This window comes from Orcinus orca, chromosome 9 (genome assembly GCF_937001465.1).
Source record: "Orcinus orca chromosome 9, mOrcOrc1.1, whole genome shotgun sequence".
NCBI classification, from domain to species: Eukaryota; Metazoa; Chordata; class Mammalia; order Artiodactyla; family Delphinidae; genus Orcinus; species Orcinus orca.
In genome coordinates, this window is record NC_064567.1 from 84,614,460 (window position 1) to 84,634,019 (window position 19,560).

A 19,560-nucleotide genomic window follows, 5' to 3' on the forward strand; every position below is an offset into this window, starting at 1 on the left:
CTATTTCCAAGATTTTGAATCATCTTTACCATCATTACTCTGAATTATTTTTCAGGTGGACTGACTATTTCCTCTTCATTTGTTTTGTCTGGTGGCTTTTTACCTTGCTGCTTCATCTGTTGTTTGTTTCTCTGTCTTCTCATTTTGCTTAACTTACTGTGTTTGGGGTCTCCTTTTCTCAGGCTGCAGGTTTATAGTTCCCATTGTTTTTGGTGTCTGCCCCAGTGGGTAAGGTTGGTTCAATGGGTTTGTAGGCCTGCTGGTGGTGGGTACTAGTGCCTGTGTTCTGGTGGATGAGTCTGGATCTTGTCTTTCTGGAGGGCAGGACCACATCCGGTGGTGTGTTTTGGAGTGTCTGTGACGTTCTTCTGATTTTAGGCAGCCTCTCTGCTAATGGGTGGAGTTCTGTTCCTTTCTTGCTAGTTGTTTGGGTGTCCAGCACTGTAGCTTGCTGGTCGTTGAGTGGAGCTGGGTCTTAGCATTGAGATGGAGATCTCTGGTAGAGCTTTTGCCATTTGATATTACTTGGGACCAGGAGGTCTTTGGTGGACCAAAGTTATCTTTAGATGCAGGAACCTATTTTCATTTTATAGGGTCCCTCTGATAATATATTTGTCTCTTTTTCTTGTCTTTGTTTAAAAGTCATTGCATTCTTTTAGGAAAATAGATTCACTGAACATTTTATGATATTGAATTCCTAACGTGAGGAAGCTATTTAGAAAGCCTCTGCTCTTTGGAGTTTTGCAAAAAAAAAAAACAAAAACAGTCTTTTGTACTTTTTTTTGTGGCTTTACTTATAGTTTTTTTTTTTACTTATAGTTTTAATCTGAAGTGTTGTTTCATCTCTGCCAGATCAGCAAATAATCAGTGTCTTTAGATTCTCTTAGAATGTATTTCTTTCTTCCTCCTTTCCAACAAAGTAAAATGCAAGTATTTAAATATATCTTACCACTCAGTGCCAAACACAAAAGAAATGTAAATATATCGTCAGCCTAATTCACATCTGCCAGAGTAATTGTCGGATGCATGCTGATTAAACATAATTTTTTTTTAACCAAGCTTTTAATTAGGCATCTGCACCAGGTCACACAGATGAAATTATAAAATATGATTAAGAAGGCTTTCATTCTTTTGAGAAACACGGAGCCATGCCAACGTCTTGGTATCCTTTTGCCTATAGATAAGAGTGTTAGAATCACTGGCTGTTTGTCAGAAATCAAGGAACCTTGGGGTAAGCCCCCAAAGGCCTGTCACTTGTCTGTTTAACAGCACCAGTGAAATTTCCCAATGCCTTATATGAGTGCAGTAGAAGGGCTTTCCACATTCTCTTCAGAAGGAACTTTTAAAGCTGCACCTTTGAAACTACCTTTTCTGATTTTCCATGCATGGAAAGAAACTAGACCAAGGAAAGTTAAATTTCTTGCCCCAAATCACATAGCTATTGATATAATTTATAATATAGCTTATGATGGTTACAGAGTTCTGTGGGTTACAGTGCCCTGTCACCTCTCTGCGTCAGCATCCTCAAAGCCTTCTTCCAAACAGCTCATTTTGGAGCACTGCAGAAAGTGGACTGGGATATTACAGTTGATTCCCCAGTTTGCAATTATTTGCTTCACTGCTTCCCTCTATTAACTTGAGTAATCAAAAGAATATTGCATTTCATCTCTCAATTTTCATATTCAGGAATTAAGGGTATTTTACCCAGCATGTCAGTTGGTACGATTGGAGGGACACAAAAGTGTCCCCAAGTAAAAATATGTCCTGGTCTGTTTGAAATTCTTAACATTTGTGTTAAAGCTTGGGTTCAATTCCTAAATCTTACCTAATTACCAGGGTTCAGTTCTCCTAGGCTCAGTTTCCACATGTATAAAATACAGGTAACAATGGTAATAACCTCAAATGGATTTCTGAAGGATCAGGTAAAATAGAATTTGTTAAATGCCAGATAAATATTAAATGTATTAAAATGGTAGCCACTATGGTCAGAGAAGCTCTAGGTGAGGTTAATGTGGTTAGAAAGGTAGAAGAATTAAGATGTCAGGAAGAGTAACACACAGGAAGAGGTCACTAACTCTCAACAATAAATGGTGGTCAGAAAGATGATCCAAAAAGTGAAGTTGGTCTCACAGGGTAACTAGGAGTTTGTTAGTGGAGACAAAGCATGGGAAGAGTGAGAGGATGGAATGATGTAGCATGTGTAGGACACAGCTCTGAGCTTGGCCCAACTAAAGCACAGAGTAGGTTGGAAAGAGGCAAGAAATGGTGAAAATGTAGACTGAGAGCCTTATATGCTGAGCTAGAGAACTTGGACTCTATTCTCTTTTTATGAGCAGGCACTGAAAGATATTAAGTAGAAAGGACATCAGAGAGTATGGTATGAAAAATGAGTTGATAGAGAGGCAGGTGGAAGGCAGTGCCCAGTGCTTTAAAGTCCCTGAAACGAATGCCTGTGACCTGCAGAATAGTAACACTCTCCTGGTTCCTGAGACGATCCTGACCAGAAGAGGGGGCTTAATAACAACTCCATGTAATCCTAGTCAATATGGGGTGAGATTAGGTAACCCCATAATCCCACAGACTCATTGAGTCATTCCATATGCTAGGCTTCCCTCTCCTCCTTCCCTAGTCTCTCCTGCTATGACATCAGGAAGACCAGCTAAGGGACTGTTCCAGGAGTTCATACAATGGGTAAGTTCCCAACCTAGGGTGGTGGAACAATTGCAGACATAGCTAAGAGGTAGAATCCAAGGACCTTAGTGTTAGAATTTCAGAGTGAAGAAAATGTCTTAGAAATCATCTGGTTCAATCTTCTCTATTTATGCTATGGTGCCTGACTCATGGTAGTAAATCTTTGCTGAATAAATTAGTAAACAAATGAGAGATAAGACCCAGAGAATGACACCACTAATTATTGGCATACCTGGCATAAACTTTCTGCCGTAAGCATAAACCTTCTGACTCCTAAATCAGTGCTCTCTCCATTATGCCACACTTGGTTTTATAATGTAAAAAAAAAAAAAAAGAAAGAAAGAGGATTAAAACATCTTATTTTAGTGCTACAGATCAATTCAACTCATTTTCATTCACAATGTCATTTATAATGTAGCACATAAGAATTAACCTAAAATTCTCCTGATGAAGGCTTTTGTCCTGCCTTCTATACCTTCCATAACCTAAGTATTTGCTTTTGCATTTCTGCAAAATTTGTTGGTGTCTGCAATAATGCTCTTTGCAAGACAGATGTTTAAAGTCAATAGAATGATGGTAAGTTCCAGAACCTCCAAGATGGAATCTTCTCCAATTGATGGCTGTTTTAATAACTTTCACTCTGAAGAGGCCATTTGGGAATTTTAGAAACTGCTTTAAATTATTCCAAAAGACTGATGCTTCCACTTTTATGAGAATGGAAATTGAGGAAATAGTGATTTTTAGCAAAAGAAATTAGATTTAGGCATAAGGAAAAACTTTGGGGCAATAAGAAGCATTGAACCCTGTAACAAATTCATCAGGAAAACTGAGAAAGCAAGGCAAAAGCCCCTGTATCTGGGGGATACTTATCATCAGACCTTTCTCACTTTGTGACATAGTTGAGAAAATGCCAAGACCCTCACGTGTGGATGCTCTACATTCCATCCACCACCACCACCCCCGACAGCCCCTGCCACACAGTTCACCCATCCTCTGTCCTGATCCCTCCACCCTAGCCACATTGTTACTTCTATTCCAGAAGGGAATGAGGAGTCTGAGGATACTTTCATGAGGCACTAGTCTTCCTTGTTGGGAAACAGTGTATTCAGCTACAAGGATGAACATTATCTGTCCTCTCAAATTTCTGCAAGCAAACTGCCAAATAATTTAATAAAATTCAGCAGTTTCTTTTTTTAAAACTGAGCTACTTATTCTTTCTCCTTCTTAGGATATTCTTGCTTTCCACTCTTTATCAGTCATTTGTTAAAAATTTTTAATATGTATATTTATATATCATGATAGCTGAGCATTTTCACAGACATCTCTTTCCTATAAGGTAGATAGAACAGCTATTGTTAGCCCATTTTATAGATGGTGAAACTGGTGAATGACTTTCTCAAAGAACAACCCAAGGAGACCCAGCTTTAATTTTATTTGTCTATCTGACATACCACAGTGCTTCACTTTGGGGAATACATTTTATCAAGAACAGTTATTTTCAATTTAATAGAAGTGATGAGTGGTACATGCCCAAAAGTACATGTCAAAATTTATTATGTTTTGGGGGGTTATAGAATAGAGGGAAAATGAATATTCAATATTATAATAAAATTGCCTGTTATAATAAAATCATATATTGTTATTATAAAAAACACAAACTAACACAAGCTTCAGAAAGAAGAAAGGGCAGTCAAATTGTATTAGCTGGAGAGGAAACTCAAAAAATAGTAATTTTTCAATATAAAATACATGTAATTGGTGGGATGGGAGTAGTCAGTGAGATTTTTTTTTTCCTTTTAACAAAAATCTATATGACTTGGCAAAAACAAGTTGGAAACACAGCAGTGAATTTAGCTGTGAAATCTAATCCAATTTTTATTTTCCTAAGTCTTTCTGTCCTTTATTTAATGAGAATTTATCCTAAATACCTAAAAAGTTCTCAGCATAGTAATGATACTCTATATTTTACGGAAAAAACTTGGAACAGGTAGAAAACTCTCACAAAGGAATACAGTTTGAGGTGAGTCTGTAGTCACAGACGTGAGACAGGAGCAATCTGTGTAGGAATAATGGAAGGTATCTTTGAAGAGGTCAGGAAAGAAATGAATTATCTGGAATGAAGTTATACATAGAAAAGATGTGCACTTGAGGGTAGAGGAACAGCAGGATTCAAATAAAAAGGCAAGTTATCAAGTTATGAATTATGAACAGTAAAGATACCAGCTTCCCAAGAAAGGTAACTTATTGGGGGGGTGAATACAAACACAAGTTGGAAAGGCTAGTGGTAAAGAGTGTTAAGCAGTAGGTCTGAAGATTGAGTGGTTTGAAGTTAATAGAGGAGACAGTAGGATCAGAATGGGGTGTGAAGTGAACTATTCTAGTCTGGTCCAAGGTGGTGCGTAAGGAAGGTAGACAGCAGGTGGCAAGTGAGAGCAGCTGAAAAGGAAGATTGTATAGCCTCAGTGACTCAAAGAAGGTGGGAGCAGAGGAAAGAGGTCTAAAAATAACTCCATTTTAAGCAATCAGTGCTTTACTAAAGAGTGCTCTATTTTATCCAAAATGATGAAGTACCCAAGACGTATCCAATATTGTATTTTGATTTCCATGACTAAGAAAGAAACCAATTACCTTAGAACATTTTCTCATACAGGCCAGCAGTTTACACTTCCTGCTTCATCAGCCTCACTCTCCTTCACTTGCACTTTGAAATCCCATAACTGGGAATCAGGTCATAATGAGATCAGCCCTGTTGGGGACACCAAGCTCATCAGTCACACCAAATTTGACCAATAGACCTGAAGGCAATAGCCCTAAAACCATCTGGCCTCAATATGTCCTAAAGTGAATGGCCATATAGGAAACAATGTAACCTTGCAGGCAATATGGCAATGAAAATGTGTGCTAGGCTCTCAAAAGAAATGCAGCATCTTATTTTTATGGAGAACCTTTCTTTGGTAAAATTAAAAGTGTTTTCATAAGGATGATCTCATTCTCACAGTAGCCCTGTGAAAGAGGAAATGGAGGAGATATTTTAATTCTCATTTTATAAAAGAATAAATTGAGAGATGGAGACATCAAGTGACTCTTTTTCCATTCTCCCGTTTAAGTAGGCCAACAGGGTTAGACCTGGAGCCGGTTTTCCTAACGACATCCGTTTCTGTGCTCATAAGCCCAGTCTATCTCAGGACTTGGCGTGGCACCATCAGAAGGCACATACCAGGTGGCTCATATTTTTACTTCACAACATGTAAATGACATTCATACAGCATGGTCTATAAATATCCTACCCAATGAGTTCTCCCTCTGAATAAGCAAATGTTTGCTTACGTCTCCATCTACAATAGTTTTGGCATAACACAGTGTCTAGGCATCCATTTCTTTTTCTTAAAAAAAATAAATTTATCTATTTGTTTTTTTTTTAACTTTTGGCTGCGTTGGGTCTTCGTTGCTGCGCACGGGCTTTCTCTAGTTGCAGCGAGCAGGGGCTACTCTCCGTTGCGGTGCACAGGCTTCTTGTTGTCGCGTCTTCTCTTGTTGCAGAGCGTGGGCTCTAGAGCACAGTCTCAGTAGTTGTGGCACACGGGCTTAGTTGCTCCGCAGCATGTGGGATCTTCCTGGGCCAGGGATCGAACCCGTGTCCCCTGAATTGGTAGGTGGATTCTTAACCACTATACCACCAGGGAAGCCCTAGGCATCCATTTACTTTTAAAGTGAGCAGTTAAGTAGTGTCAAGTTGTTAGATAGTTCTGTCCTGTGATAACTGGCCCCTCATCTTTTACATTCAGAAACCTTCTGAGTAGCTCCACAAAGGTATTATTGCAGGGTCCTTTATCACTTGCTTGCTTGATGACTTGAAAAATTGCTCTGAGTGGAAAATATCCATAAATTTTAGAAGGCAGTCTTACTAAGAACCACAAATAGTTCTTATTCTGTTTCTAAATAGCAAGATCACATTAAAACTCACTATAATAGATAATGTTAATCACTATAATTCAAATAACTACTCTTTAGACCTGGCAGGGAACTGTGAGAGCTTTGAACTTAGTTCTTTTTTCCTGTGAATTTCTGGCATAGCAGAAGGAAGAATAAAGCATGCTTGGGGGCTGGGGAGTTTGTTAACTGTGATTAAAGTTCGGGAGAGCTATAGAGGAGAATGGCATTTGTTACTTTCCTGCCTTTCACTTGCCCGCTCAGGAACTCATATTCATCCTTAATTATGACTGTGGTGGGAATATCTTGGTGGGACTGTCCTGATTTTATAGACGGATATAACCAAGGACAGATAATAATTAGTGAAATAGCAATTATCCTTCACATAACAATTTACAGCTTACAGACACTTTCACCTGTGTGATCTCATTTGCTATTTCCTATAGCATACTAAGTTGCTATTATTATTGTTCCTCATTACTTCTGAAGAATCTGAGTCACAGAGGATTTAAGTTAGTTTTGAAAGTCACACAGCTAGTAAGTGATGGAGCTGGGAATCAGTCCAAAGACGTTTGGTTCCCTATTCCATGTAATGTCTACTATACCATACAGCCTCCCAAACCTACAGAGGATGTTGGATCGAGAATGGAGGTGGGCAGAAAAATAGTCAATGTGTTTAAAAACAGAAGACTAACCTAATAGGAAAAACGGGGAAAGGAGAGGTACTAAAGAGAAAACCCAAATGGCCGATAAACATATGAAAAGATGCTCACCCTTACTAGCAGAGTGGGAAATGCAAATTAAAACCATGATCACACCCATTAGATTATTGAAAATTAAAAGTCTGAGAATGGCAAGCATTGTGTCAGATGGGGAGCAATGAAAATTCTTATATCCTACCGAGGGGAGTGAAAACCGATTTGACCAATTTTGTCAGCCATTTCCCGTTTCTAACAAAGTTGAAGACACAACTGGCCTGTGTCCAGCAATTCTACCCCGAGGTAGATACCTCACAAAAACTCTCCCATATGTGCATAAGGGCCATGGAAAGAGGTTCATAGCAGAGTTATCTTTAATAGCCCAAAATTCACAAGAACCCCAGTGTCCACTAACAAAAGAATGGATAAATATTAATAAATAATGATGTAGTCATCCAACAGATATCATATTGCAATGAAAGTTAATGAACTAGAGGTAAATGTATCAAAAGAGATAAGTATCATAAATACATTTGGAGAGATTACAGAAGATTAATATGTATACCATTTACAAAAGGTTTAAAATATGCAAAAACATTTTAAGAGATATTATTTAGTGGTTAAACTATGTAGGGTTTATGTGTACCTAGATATGTCATAAAAATGTAAAGTACATGTGATTAACAAACCTCAAATGCGGGACAATGGTTACCTTTGGAAAGGGCAGTAAAGGAGGGCAAGTGGGAGAGGATGCTACCCAGGGGGCTTCAACTGATATAAGCAATGTTCTAATCATTAAGCTGGATGGTAGTACACAAGTATTTATAGTCTTTCAACCTTTCAGTGTATAAATATGTATAGTAACTTTAAAAATAGAAGGGGCAAGGAGGAGAAGAAAAAAAGTTTGTCTGGATCAGATACTTCTCTGGGACTCTGGCATGACCTTAACCAGTTAAAAATGATGCCCAAACATTCCCAACTGCCACAGTCTGTTGAGAAGTCACAGTAGCAGAGTGGATGCCCATCCCAATTCAGTCCTGAGTCATGGCCCAGTGTCCCAGACATTACACCAGCACCCTCTCTGAAAGACATAATTGAAGAGTGATTCCACCTGACCAATCACATAGTCTGTGACATTTTCCAGAATGAGACCTAACCTGGATCACTGAAAATGTTATTTTGTTTTGTTTTGTTTTGTTTGTTTGTGTTTGCTTTTCTGTCTATATCTTTAGCACTTTCAAGCAGTTCTCTAGCATTTGGCAAGAGTGTTAGCTGAGAGTATGTAGTTAAGGGCATTTTACTCAGCAATGTTCTATTCATAGAATTATTTATTTTTAAAGTGTATTTAGTGGAGAAATCATTTTGTATCAGACAACTAAGAGAAGCCAAAAAAGTATTTAACTCTGAAAATTCAACTCTGTTTTTCATTTTTGATGTTTGCAATTTTGATGGGCAATGATGTCTCAGAATGAAATCCCTAGCCATTTACACTACCCATTTCAGAAGTATCCTGATAGACTGATAACTGTTGAATTACTCATTTGACAATCTGTGAAAACATGTCTTTTAATCTCTCATATACTCTTCAGCATAGTCAGGCACAATCTCAATTTGCAAGTTCAATTCTCAAATATTATGGGTTTTGAGGGTAAAAATATCAATCCATGATAGAGCAGTGCTCCAAAAATAAAACTGTTATTCATACATAATTGAATTTTTTAAACAATATCTCAAACAAACATGTTTTCCCTGCATTTTAAGAAGGAAATATTGTCTTTCTGGATATATTTTATAATGAATAATTTGCCTTCAGGACATTTTTAATAACATAAAGTTAACTTCTGATCAGTGGGCTTCTGTAACTCTGTGATTAAATTCATTGGGGAGAAAGGACAGATGCCTTTTTTGAAAAGATCTGCAGAAATATCACTTTATCTAAGATGAGAGGATGTCCTTGGAAGCTTCCTCTTTGAAAGCCAGGGTCTCACATCCCCTTCCTCCTATTTTAGCAACAATAATATTGATAATGGTCCACGTTTATTGAGCACTCACCATATGGCAGGCATTGTGCCAAGCCCTTTTCCTGCATCATCTCATTTCACCCTCACAGCAGCTTTACAAATGAGGAACTGTGGCTCAAAGCAGGTAAGTCACTTGCCCAGTCGCACAGATCTGCTAAGTAGTAGAGCCAGGATATGGACCCAGATCGCTGATCCCTTAATCTGTCCTCTTGATCTTTACTTGTGTAGACGTGGAACCTTTGCAATTACACTTTGCTATAGAGAGATAAAATAAAATGGGCAAAATATTTTCCTCTTCCATAAAAAGGAAAAAAAAAGACAGTTGACTCAGGCAAGTGAGAGCAAAAAACCCATATACTGGGCTTTGTCCTTCATCCAAAACTTATGACTACCACTTCTCAATAATTTGAAAATTCTATTAACTGATTTGCCCTGAAGATGAAAAAGAAGCATAGAATGTGTGCTTCTTCAAGGTACAAATTCTTGTAAACTTTTCTTTCTGAATATGGAGTTGTTTCTGAACTTCAGGAATAACCAAATAGCTTTTTTTTTCAGCATTTAATCACTATATTTGTTGGCAGACCTGTTGTAACCTTGAGTCACCTACAGGGAATTTAAATACTATTCTAATTGATCTTCTCACTGCTTACTGAGAAACAGAGCACGTCTTTCACTAGTCTCATAAATAATTCCATTTCTCTATGTCAGCGTTAATTGAACTTACCTCATGTTGTCAATCTCTTTTTTTCCCTTGCAGGTGATGTCATTGTCTATATTAATGAAGTTTGTGTCCTTGGACACACTCATGCAGATGTAGTCAAACTTTTCCAGTCTGTTCCTATTGGTCAGAGTGTCAACTTAGTGTTGTGTCGTGGCTACCCTTTGCCCTTTGATCCTGAAGATCCTGCTAACAGCATGGTGCCACCCCTTGCAATAATGGAGAGGCCACCTCCAGTGATGGTCAATGGAAGACATAACTATGAAACATATTTGGAATACATTTCTCGGACCTCACAGTCGGTTCCAGATATAACAGATCGGCCGCCTCATACTTTGCACTCAATGCCAGCTGATGGTCAGCTAGATAGCACGTATCCACCACCTGTCCATGACGACAATGTATCTATGGCTTCATCTGGGGCCACCCAAGCTGAACTTATGACCTTAACCATTGTGAAAGGTGCCCAGGGCTTTGGCTTCACCATTGCAGACAGTCCTACAGGACAGCGGGTGAAACAAATACTTGACATTCAGGGATGCCCTGGCCTGTGTGAAGGCGACCTCATTGTTGAGATCAACCAGCAGAATGTACAGAACCTGAGCCATACGGAAGTAGTGGATATACTTAAGGACTGTCCCATTGGAAGCGAGACTTCTTTGATTATCCATCGAGGAGGTAAGATAAACACTGGCTCAGCAATCAGTATGCAGGTGAAGTAGTAGAACCTTTACAATAATATCGAAAAAATGGAAGTTTCTCTGGAGTTGAATGAAATGGCACTTTTAAAATTTTTATTTTTATTTTTTTAACTTTATTGAGTATAGTTGATTTACAAATGTTGTGTTGATTTCTGCTATACAGCAAAGTGATTCAGATATGTGTGTGTGTGTGTGTGTGTGTGTGTGTGTGTGTGTATTTTTCACATTCTTTTCCATTATGGTTTATCACAGGATATTGAATATAGTTCCTGTGCTATACAGTGGGACCTTGTTGTTTTTCCATTCTATATATAGTAGTTTGTGTCTGCTAATCCCAAACTCCCAATCCATCCCTCCCCCACCTCCCCTCCCCCTTGGCAACCACAAGTCTGTGAAATCATACTTTAAAAAATGAAGGTAAAAGAGTAAGTAAGAAAGAAAAACATGAGTCCAGGAAGCTGTGCTTTTTAATTTTGAGAATGTATCTTTTCCTATATTATATTAAGCACAATGAAAATAGTGTTTTCAGTCTTACAAATATATATTGCTGTGGGGAATTCCCTGGCGGTCCAGTGGTTAGGACTCTGAGCTTTCACTGCTGAGGGTGTGGTTTCAATCCCTGGTTGGGGAACTAAGATCCCGCAGGCCATGCGACACGGCCAAAGGGGGGGGGGGAAAAATATATATATATATATATATGGCTGTGAACTGAGATGGTAAAGGTTGAATTCCCGAGTATGAGTGGGTTGTATTCCAAAAGTTCATTAATGTTTCAGTTGTGGAGGCTTCAAACTGGTTTCCATTGACTTAATTAAGAAAGCTGATTTTTCCCAAGGAAGTGATACTCTGAGCTGTGCATCGGTTTGCAGGCTAGCATGTGGAAGCTGGTTCAACTCCTTCCAAGCTCAAGTACAGTCTTGATAATCCCTGTAAGGACCAATGGGAGCTGTGTCTCCATAGAAAAATCATTGCAGAGTTGTAAATAGCGTTGCTCAGGACACTTCTATTACTACAGGGATGCTCCATCAATCATTACCCATGGGGCTTCCCTGGTGGCGCAGTGGTTGAGAATCCGCCTGCCAATGCAGGGGACACGGGTTCGTGCCCCGGTCCGGGAAGATCCCACCTGCCGCGGAGCGGCCAGGCCCGTGAGCCACAACTACTGAGCCTGCACGTCTGGAGCTTGTGCTCTGCAACAAGAGAGCCCACGACAATGAGAGGCCCGTGCACCGTGATGAAGAGTGGCCCCCACTCGCCGCAACTAGAGAAAGCCCTCGTGCAGAAACGAAGACCCAACACAGCCAAAAATAAATAAATAAAGTTTTAAAAAAAAGAAAATAAACTTGTTTAAAATATATATATATATTAAAAATATAATAATAATCACCCATAGTGCCTTGTGTGCCCTGGGAAGAAAGCTATGGAACAGGCTTGGGGCTGAAGTTCTGGGCTGGGTGTTCCAGGTGAAGTATGGAACTGAGAGCAGTGAGGACTGTGGTAGGAGCTCTGAGCCCTGGAGGTGTTTCTTCCCTTCCACCTGCTCTGTGGGGAAGGGAATGGGGCTAAGCAGAGGCTACCTCCTTCATTTCTTTCCTACTCTGCTCTTGATTATCAGTGAAACTAGGGAGAGAAAGGAGGGAAGGGTCACAGATAGAGAGGATACTTGAAAACAGGGTATAAATGAAAGGGCTCAGGCTAAGTCCTGGTTTCCTGCTTACCAATTTGGGGACTTAAGACACTTAGTCCATGAGCTTCAGATGTCTCATCTGTTGTATTGGGATGATAATACTACCTAACCTGATGGCATGTTCTTAGTATAATGGGCCGCATAGGTGCTCATTAAACGTCTGTTGAGTGTAGATTAGCACCAAAGCTACAGCAGGGATGCGTCAGAGGGAGCGGTACTGCGAGGAACTTGTGCGTGAAGAGCACACGTGTGGCAAACATATGTGATTGTCTATTCAAAGAACTCAAAACAGGGTGAAAGCCCTGTCAGTTTGAAATGCAAGTGAAAGCAGTCAAAGCTGAAAGAAGTACCTTTTATGATGTATTTGGCCCTCTCTGCATGTGTTTTCCCTTCAAGGAAGTATTTGCATTATTGATTTTTGTGTGAAAATGGACACCAAATACTAGGCATTTATGAGCAACACTATACAAAGTACTATGTTCCTATCTTAAAAAAAAAATTAATATGATAGCAGAAGTCTTAAATGTGACCTTCAAGCATTATTACAAAATAGCACTTGAATCTTGATAATTAAATATTGACAGTGTATTTTAATTTCACCCATTGCTTAAGATTAAAACAAATATCCTTAATTAAATAGCCATATCTTCTTCCCTTTTTTTTTTTTTTTCTTTTTTTTGTGGTACGCGGGCCTCTCACTGTTGTGGCCTCTCCCGTTGTGGAGCGCAGGCTCAGCGGCCATGGCTCACGGGCCCAGCCGCTCTGCGGCATGTGGGATCTTCCCGGACCGGGGCACGAACCCGTGTCCCCTGCATCGGCAGGCGGACTCTCAACCACTGCGCCACCAGGGAGGCGCCTGCCATATCTTCTTAATGTGCAACTGAAAATCAAATCTTTGGAACAGGTTCTTGATATTAAATGGAATAACTGAAAATCACTTTGCAGTATCCACTGTATGATTCATAGAAACAAGTTTGGGCACTTTTTATATATAATACCTTTTTTAAAGGCATGATGTAGCAGAAAAAAGTATTCTGAAATCGTTTTTTCATATATATATATATATATATATATATATATATATATGTATAATATGTATTTATATTATTGCCATTTGTACCTTTCCTGAAAACATTTCTGTCTGCCTGCTATCAGCTAGATTACCCTGTTCTTGCTTCTTTTCCCTCCATTCTCTCCCACCCCCATTTAATCCCCAAGTATTCAAAGTTTTTTTTGTTGTTCGTTTGTTTGTTTTTATTGAGGTATAGTTGATTTACAATATTGTGTTAGTTTCAGGTGTACAGCATAGTGATTCAGTATTTTTGCAGACAGATATAGAAATCGAATATTCAAAGTTTTGGTTGCATTTTGTTTGTGTTTGGGGACAAGGAATTTGTTTGTATTTTGTGGCCAGTGTAGAATTGCAGAATGTAGTACCCTGTAATGCTTAAAGTATTTCTAGTCAAATCCTCTTATGTTTTCCCAGATTCCCACAATTTGTAGTCAGCTCTCTGAAATTAATAGGAACTAACACCATGTTTTTGTGATGAAATTCACCTTATCTTATTATAGGCTACTCCTAAGTGCTTATGGCCTCACTCAGATAAGCATAAATCTTCAAGAGCAAATTCATACGCCCGGATCTTTGTGTCTGGATTATGGTTGTTTTAAATTATTTACTAGGATTTTTTTTATTTATAAAGTGATTATGTGGTTTAATTTTTTCAGACAAATAGTGTCAGAAGGTATACAATGAAAAGTAATTATCTCTCCTTTCCCAGGATTCCAGTCCTTTTCCTAGAGGCAAACATATTGTTTGTATACACACATTTCTAGAAATTTTGTAGCCTTAACTAGCATGTATATATGTAGTATGTTTAACATAAATGGAATGATATTATACATACACATCTTGCTCTGAATATCTTGGTTATTAGGGTGTGTTTTATCCTTTAAGAAACATCATTGTGGTATTATTTACATACCATAGAATTCACCAATTATAATTATATACTTCAATAAGTTTTGCTAAAATGATATAGTTATGCAGCAATCACCATAATCCTTAGAACATCCATCATCCCAATTCCTTTAGCCCCCAGATAATCACTAACATGCTTTCTGGATAGTTTTGCCTTTCTAGAAATTTTTGTAAATGGAATCATACAGTATGTAGTGTTTTATTGAACATAATGCTGTTGAGATCTACCCATGTAGGTGCATGTATGAGTAGTTTGTTTCGTTTTATTGCTGAGTAGTATTCCATTGTATGGGTACCACATTTTTTTTTTTTTTACTCCGTTTACCAGTGCATGGACGTTTGAGTTGTTTCCAGGTTTTGGCATTTATAAATAACGTTGCTGTGAACATTTGGATATAAGTGTTTGTGTGTGCATACATTTTCACTTTTCTTGAGTAGATAGGAGTGGAGTGGTACAGTTGGGTTATATGATAAGTTAAATTGTTCAGAAGTAGCTAGAACGTTTTCCAAAATGGCTATACCATTTTACATTCCCACTAGCGATGTGTGAGGTTTCCAGTTTCTGCCCATTGTTGCCCATACTTGGTATAGCTAGTCGTTTTGATTATAGCCATTTTAGCGCCTGTATAATGATGCCTTTTTGTGGTTTTAATTTACATTTCTCTAATTTTTTCATGTGTTTACCATGGCATGTATTCATATGTTTATTAGCGTTAATTATCTTCTTTGGTGACATGCCTACTCAATATTTTGCCCATTTGTGTATTTATTAAGCTGTTTGTCGTCTTCCTATTAAATTGTAAAAGTCCTTTTTACATTCTGATTACAAGTCTTTTAAAAGATAAATGACTTGCAATTATTTTCTCCCAGTCTGTGGCTTGTCTTTTCATTTTCTTAATGCTTCCTTTTGAAGCACAAAAGTTCTTAATTTTGATGAAGTCCAATTTATCAGTATTTTCTTATATGAATCATTCTTTTGTGTTAGATCTAAGAAGTCTTTCCCTAATCCAAGATGACAAAGTTTTTCCTGCTTTCTTCTAGAAGTTCTATAGTTTTATCTCCGATATTTAGACCTATAAACTATTTCAAGATCATTTTTGAGCATAGTGTAAGGTAAGGATCTAAGTGCATTTGGTTGCATTTGGACATCCAATTTTTCTAGCACTATTTGTTTAAAAAAAAAATCCTTTCTGCTTGGATTGCCTTGGCAATTTGTCAAAACTGAATTTGCATAAATGTGAAGGTTTATTTCTAGACTCTATTCTCTTCCATTGACCTATATGTCTATCCTCATTGTCATACCACACTCTCTAAATTAGCTTTATATTAAGTCTTGAAATCAAGTAGTATGAATCCTCCAACTTTTGTCTCCTTTTTCAAAATTATTTTGGTTATTCTAGGTCCTTTGCATTTGCATATAAATTTTAGGATCAACTTTTTAATTATATTTTTAAGTAAAAGGCCTGCTGAGAGTCTGATGTTGCATGCAATCTATAGAACAATTTTTGGAGAATTGCCAACTTGAATCTCTCCATTTATAAATATGGTATATTTCTTCTTTGGTGACATGCCTACTCAATATTTTGCCCATTTATATATTTATTAAGCTGTTTGTTGTCTTCTTATTAAGTTGTAAAAGTCCTTTTTACATTCTGATTACAAGTCTCTTAGAAGATAAATGATTTGCAAATATTTTTTTGAATCTCCTTTAATTTCTCTCAGCAATGGTTTGTAGTTCTTAATGTAGAGATCTTGTACTTCTTCTGTTAAACTTATTTCTAGCGATTTTATTCTTCTTGATAATATTGTGAATGTGAATGGAACATTGTCCATTTTCAGATTGTCATTTTCAGATTGTTTATTGCTAATATATAGAAATACATATGATTTTTGGTTTTGATCTTGTACACTGTAACCCTGTTACACTCAGTTCTGGGGCCTTTTTCTTTTTTTGTAAATTCCATCAGATTTTCTACATAGACTATTATGTCATCTAGTAGTAGAGCTTTCTTTCTTTCTTTCCAAGCTGTATGTCTTTGATTCCTTTTCTGTGCTTTATTACACTAGCTGGAACCTCCAGTATGATGTCAAATAGAAATAATTATGAGGGGACACCCTTGCCTTATTGCCAATTTTAGTGGGAAGGTATTAGCCTTTAACCATTAAGTATGATTTTTTTGATGTAATTTTTTTTTTTTTTTTTTTTTTTTTGGTGGTACGCGGGCCTCTCATTGTTGTGCCCTGGCCTCTCCTGCTGCGCAGCACAGGCTCCGGACGCGCAGGCTCAGCGGCCATGGCTCGTGGGCCCAGCCGCTCCGCGGCATGTGGGATCTTCCTGGACTGGGGCACGAACCCGTGTCCCCTGCATCTGCAGGCGGACTCCCAACCACTGCGCCACCAGGGAAGGCCCTGATGTAATTTTTATATGCTGTATGATCAGGCCACTCAAGATGGCTGTTCTCTTGCTCTCTGGACATCCCTTGCTCAACCAGTGCCTGCTTCACCTAAACCCTACACACATGACTGACCTTCCCATGTACTTGCCCCAGGCACCAGCTGGTGATTGTTCTTATCAAAGGGGTGGTGAGGGGCGTGCCCCTCTGCTGGTTTCCCTGGTAACTAATGAGCCCACCTGACATCAATTCCCCTATAACTGGTAACCTCCCCTTCCCCCTGACCCTGTGAGTGAAGAAGACCGTTGAGGTGTTGCTTCAGGACCCTACTTCTGAGTGTAAGTTCCCCCATCCATTAAACCATTGGTGTCTCTGTTGCAGACTCCGGGCTCTTTCTTCAGTCTTAAAGCTGGGCAAGCACACGCCTTGTAGGCTTGCGGGTACAGCCCAACAATTGGCAGAGCCAGCCAGGAGACTGAGGAAACTCCCAGGAGCGCCGAGACGTAGGGAAATGCACAATGGGGGATGGAAAGTTGCGGGAGTAGTCCTGAGGTGGCCGTGCACTAACATGCAGGGCCCAAAAGTTCCAGGGGTGAGCCCGAAACTTGGGGGAATCCTGGGGTGGCTATCTACTAGTATATGGGGTCTTATGGTGGCTGTCCTTGATGAATGGGGGCTGCCAAGAGATCTAGAGAACAGTGGCCTCTAATGCCTCTGCTGTTGTATCAAAGTGAGCCTTTTGTAATTGGTTAAGCTAGCTTTCTAGAAGGAATTTCTCTTTTGTATTTCTCTGGTGCCTTTGAGATGCAAATGATCCACCTGGCCTCTCTGGAACTTTAATCTTCTGTGATCTCTAAGAGTAAAGGAGAAAAAAGAGCTTTTAGTTAAACTCTATAGAAATAATTACGTTTTGGGAATATCTATCTAAAATAGTCTCTCCAGATTTTGGTAACTTGAAACTAAAGTTGAAAGAAGAGAATTCAAGGGTCATTTCAAATAGGATAAAATACCGGAACATTAAACGCTGAGCAGGTCTCAGTTTACTACCTTTACCTGCTTAGGAGAGGAAGACTAATGCACGAAATTTTCCAGTCAGAAATGCACAGTTACTTGCTTCTTGGTTTTTGCCAGAGATTAAGGTTTTTACGGGTTAAGAGTATAATCAGTCACAATTCTAGTTATTGTAAACAAGTTTCTTTATTGAGTATATTGTAATCAGGTGCTTAATCAGGTGTCTTTTTTTTTTTTTTTTTTTTTTTTTTTTTTGCGGTACGCGGGCCTCTCACTGTTGTGGCCTCTCCCGTTGCGGAGCACAGCCTCCGGACGTGCAGGCTCAGTGGCCGTGGCTCACGGGCCCAGCCGCTCCGCGGCATGTGGGATCTTCCCAGACCGGGGAACGAACCTGTGTGCCCTGCATCGGCAGGCGGACTCTTAACCACTGCGCCACCAGGGAAGCCCCAGGTGTCTTTTTAAGTCTTTTGTCTTTTATAGACAGTTATTGTTTTACTCTGATGCTTTTGCAAAAGTGCCTCATCTTCAAGAAAATTCATAGGAAGGACCTTTTGACAATAACAGGTCCGTGGTAAATTTCAGATTATATTGCTGACCTGGATAAGAACTTAAAGAATCCTAATGGAAGACCTGATGGCTTCATGAAAAGTTAAAAAAAAAGGATTGGTCACTGAGTGAACTGGTGAATATGGTTATAATTTTTATGGGTTTTGTCTGGAATGTTACTGGTTTTGATCTGTGTTTTCCAGATATAGGGAAGCCCTTCCCCTCAAGTTGGTTATGATTTATAGCAATTTGGTAAACTACACCTGTGGGTAGAATTGAAGCATTTTCCTTTTCTCTCTGCCTGGTCCCTCCAGAAATTACACACTCCTGGATTCTGAGCAGCCTTATCAGGAAAATGGAAAAGACTGTCTCCTGACATGTGCAGGAATCTCAATATTCTGGGAACTTCTAGAAGAGAAAAATCCACCAAGGCAGAGCCTGATAGCAGGGCTTTGGCATGGCTTTCCTGGCCTTGAGCGACCTTTTGGGAATTCAATCTGAGCTCCTGAGCCCCCCTCAGCCAGTTTGGAGGAGCCTATGAGGTTGATGGACCAAACTTGTTTTGCAGACAAATTAGTCTTGATTTGGCTGTGTTTGGTGGATATGAGGCTAATTTTAGAGAGAACCGTATTATGTTTCAATGGATATTAAATTCTAGTTCTTTTGATTGAGGTCTGTACTTATGAATGTTATTGTGCTAGCCATACTTTTGCCCTGATGTTCTGGATGGAAAGAAAAGTATCTAGTGAAATTGTCTCAGAGTATAACTACTCATGAAGTGTGACACTGCTTGCTTTAAGTCTGTTGCTAAAAGCACATGTTCAGTGCTTGTGTGACAGTTGGGTATAAGTGATAAAATGTATAACCTATTAAGTGTTTCCCCATCAACATCCCTCTGAGCCTTTTCACGTGATCTGATTAGTGCTCCCCCAACTCGAATGACTAGGCCCATATAAAGGAGGCCTGGCATCTAGGGACATGATCTGCACCTGGGGTAGGAACTAGCGCCCAGCAGCGAGGGAAGGATATTCTGTTCATCAGTACTTTCTATTGAAAGATTTGCAATCGAAAGGGGAAATGATGGGAAAATCTGCACACATTGAAGTATGGGGAAGTCCGAAGGCTTATACATGGTTTAACTTAAATTTTACCGACCAGAGTAGCCTGTTTTGTGGTCCTTCAG

General features: G+C 39.0%; 1 protein-coding gene across 12 annotated transcripts in view; it reads left to right on the forward strand.

The window, feature by feature from the left end:
- The window catches only part of MAGI2 (membrane associated guanylate kinase, WW and PDZ domain containing 2), a 1,374,207-nt gene that overhangs the window by 1,105,828 nt on the left and 248,819 nt on the right, over nucleotides 1-19,560 (forward strand). For all 12 annotated transcript variants that reach the window (XM_049714931.1, XM_049714925.1, XM_049714927.1 and 9 more), the window contains one exon: nucleotides 10,098-10,736. In XM_049714931.1, the coding sequence (XP_049570888.1) occupies nucleotides 10,098-10,736 (639 nt within the window). The remainder of the gene's footprint in view (nucleotides 1-10,097; nucleotides 10,737-19,560) is intronic.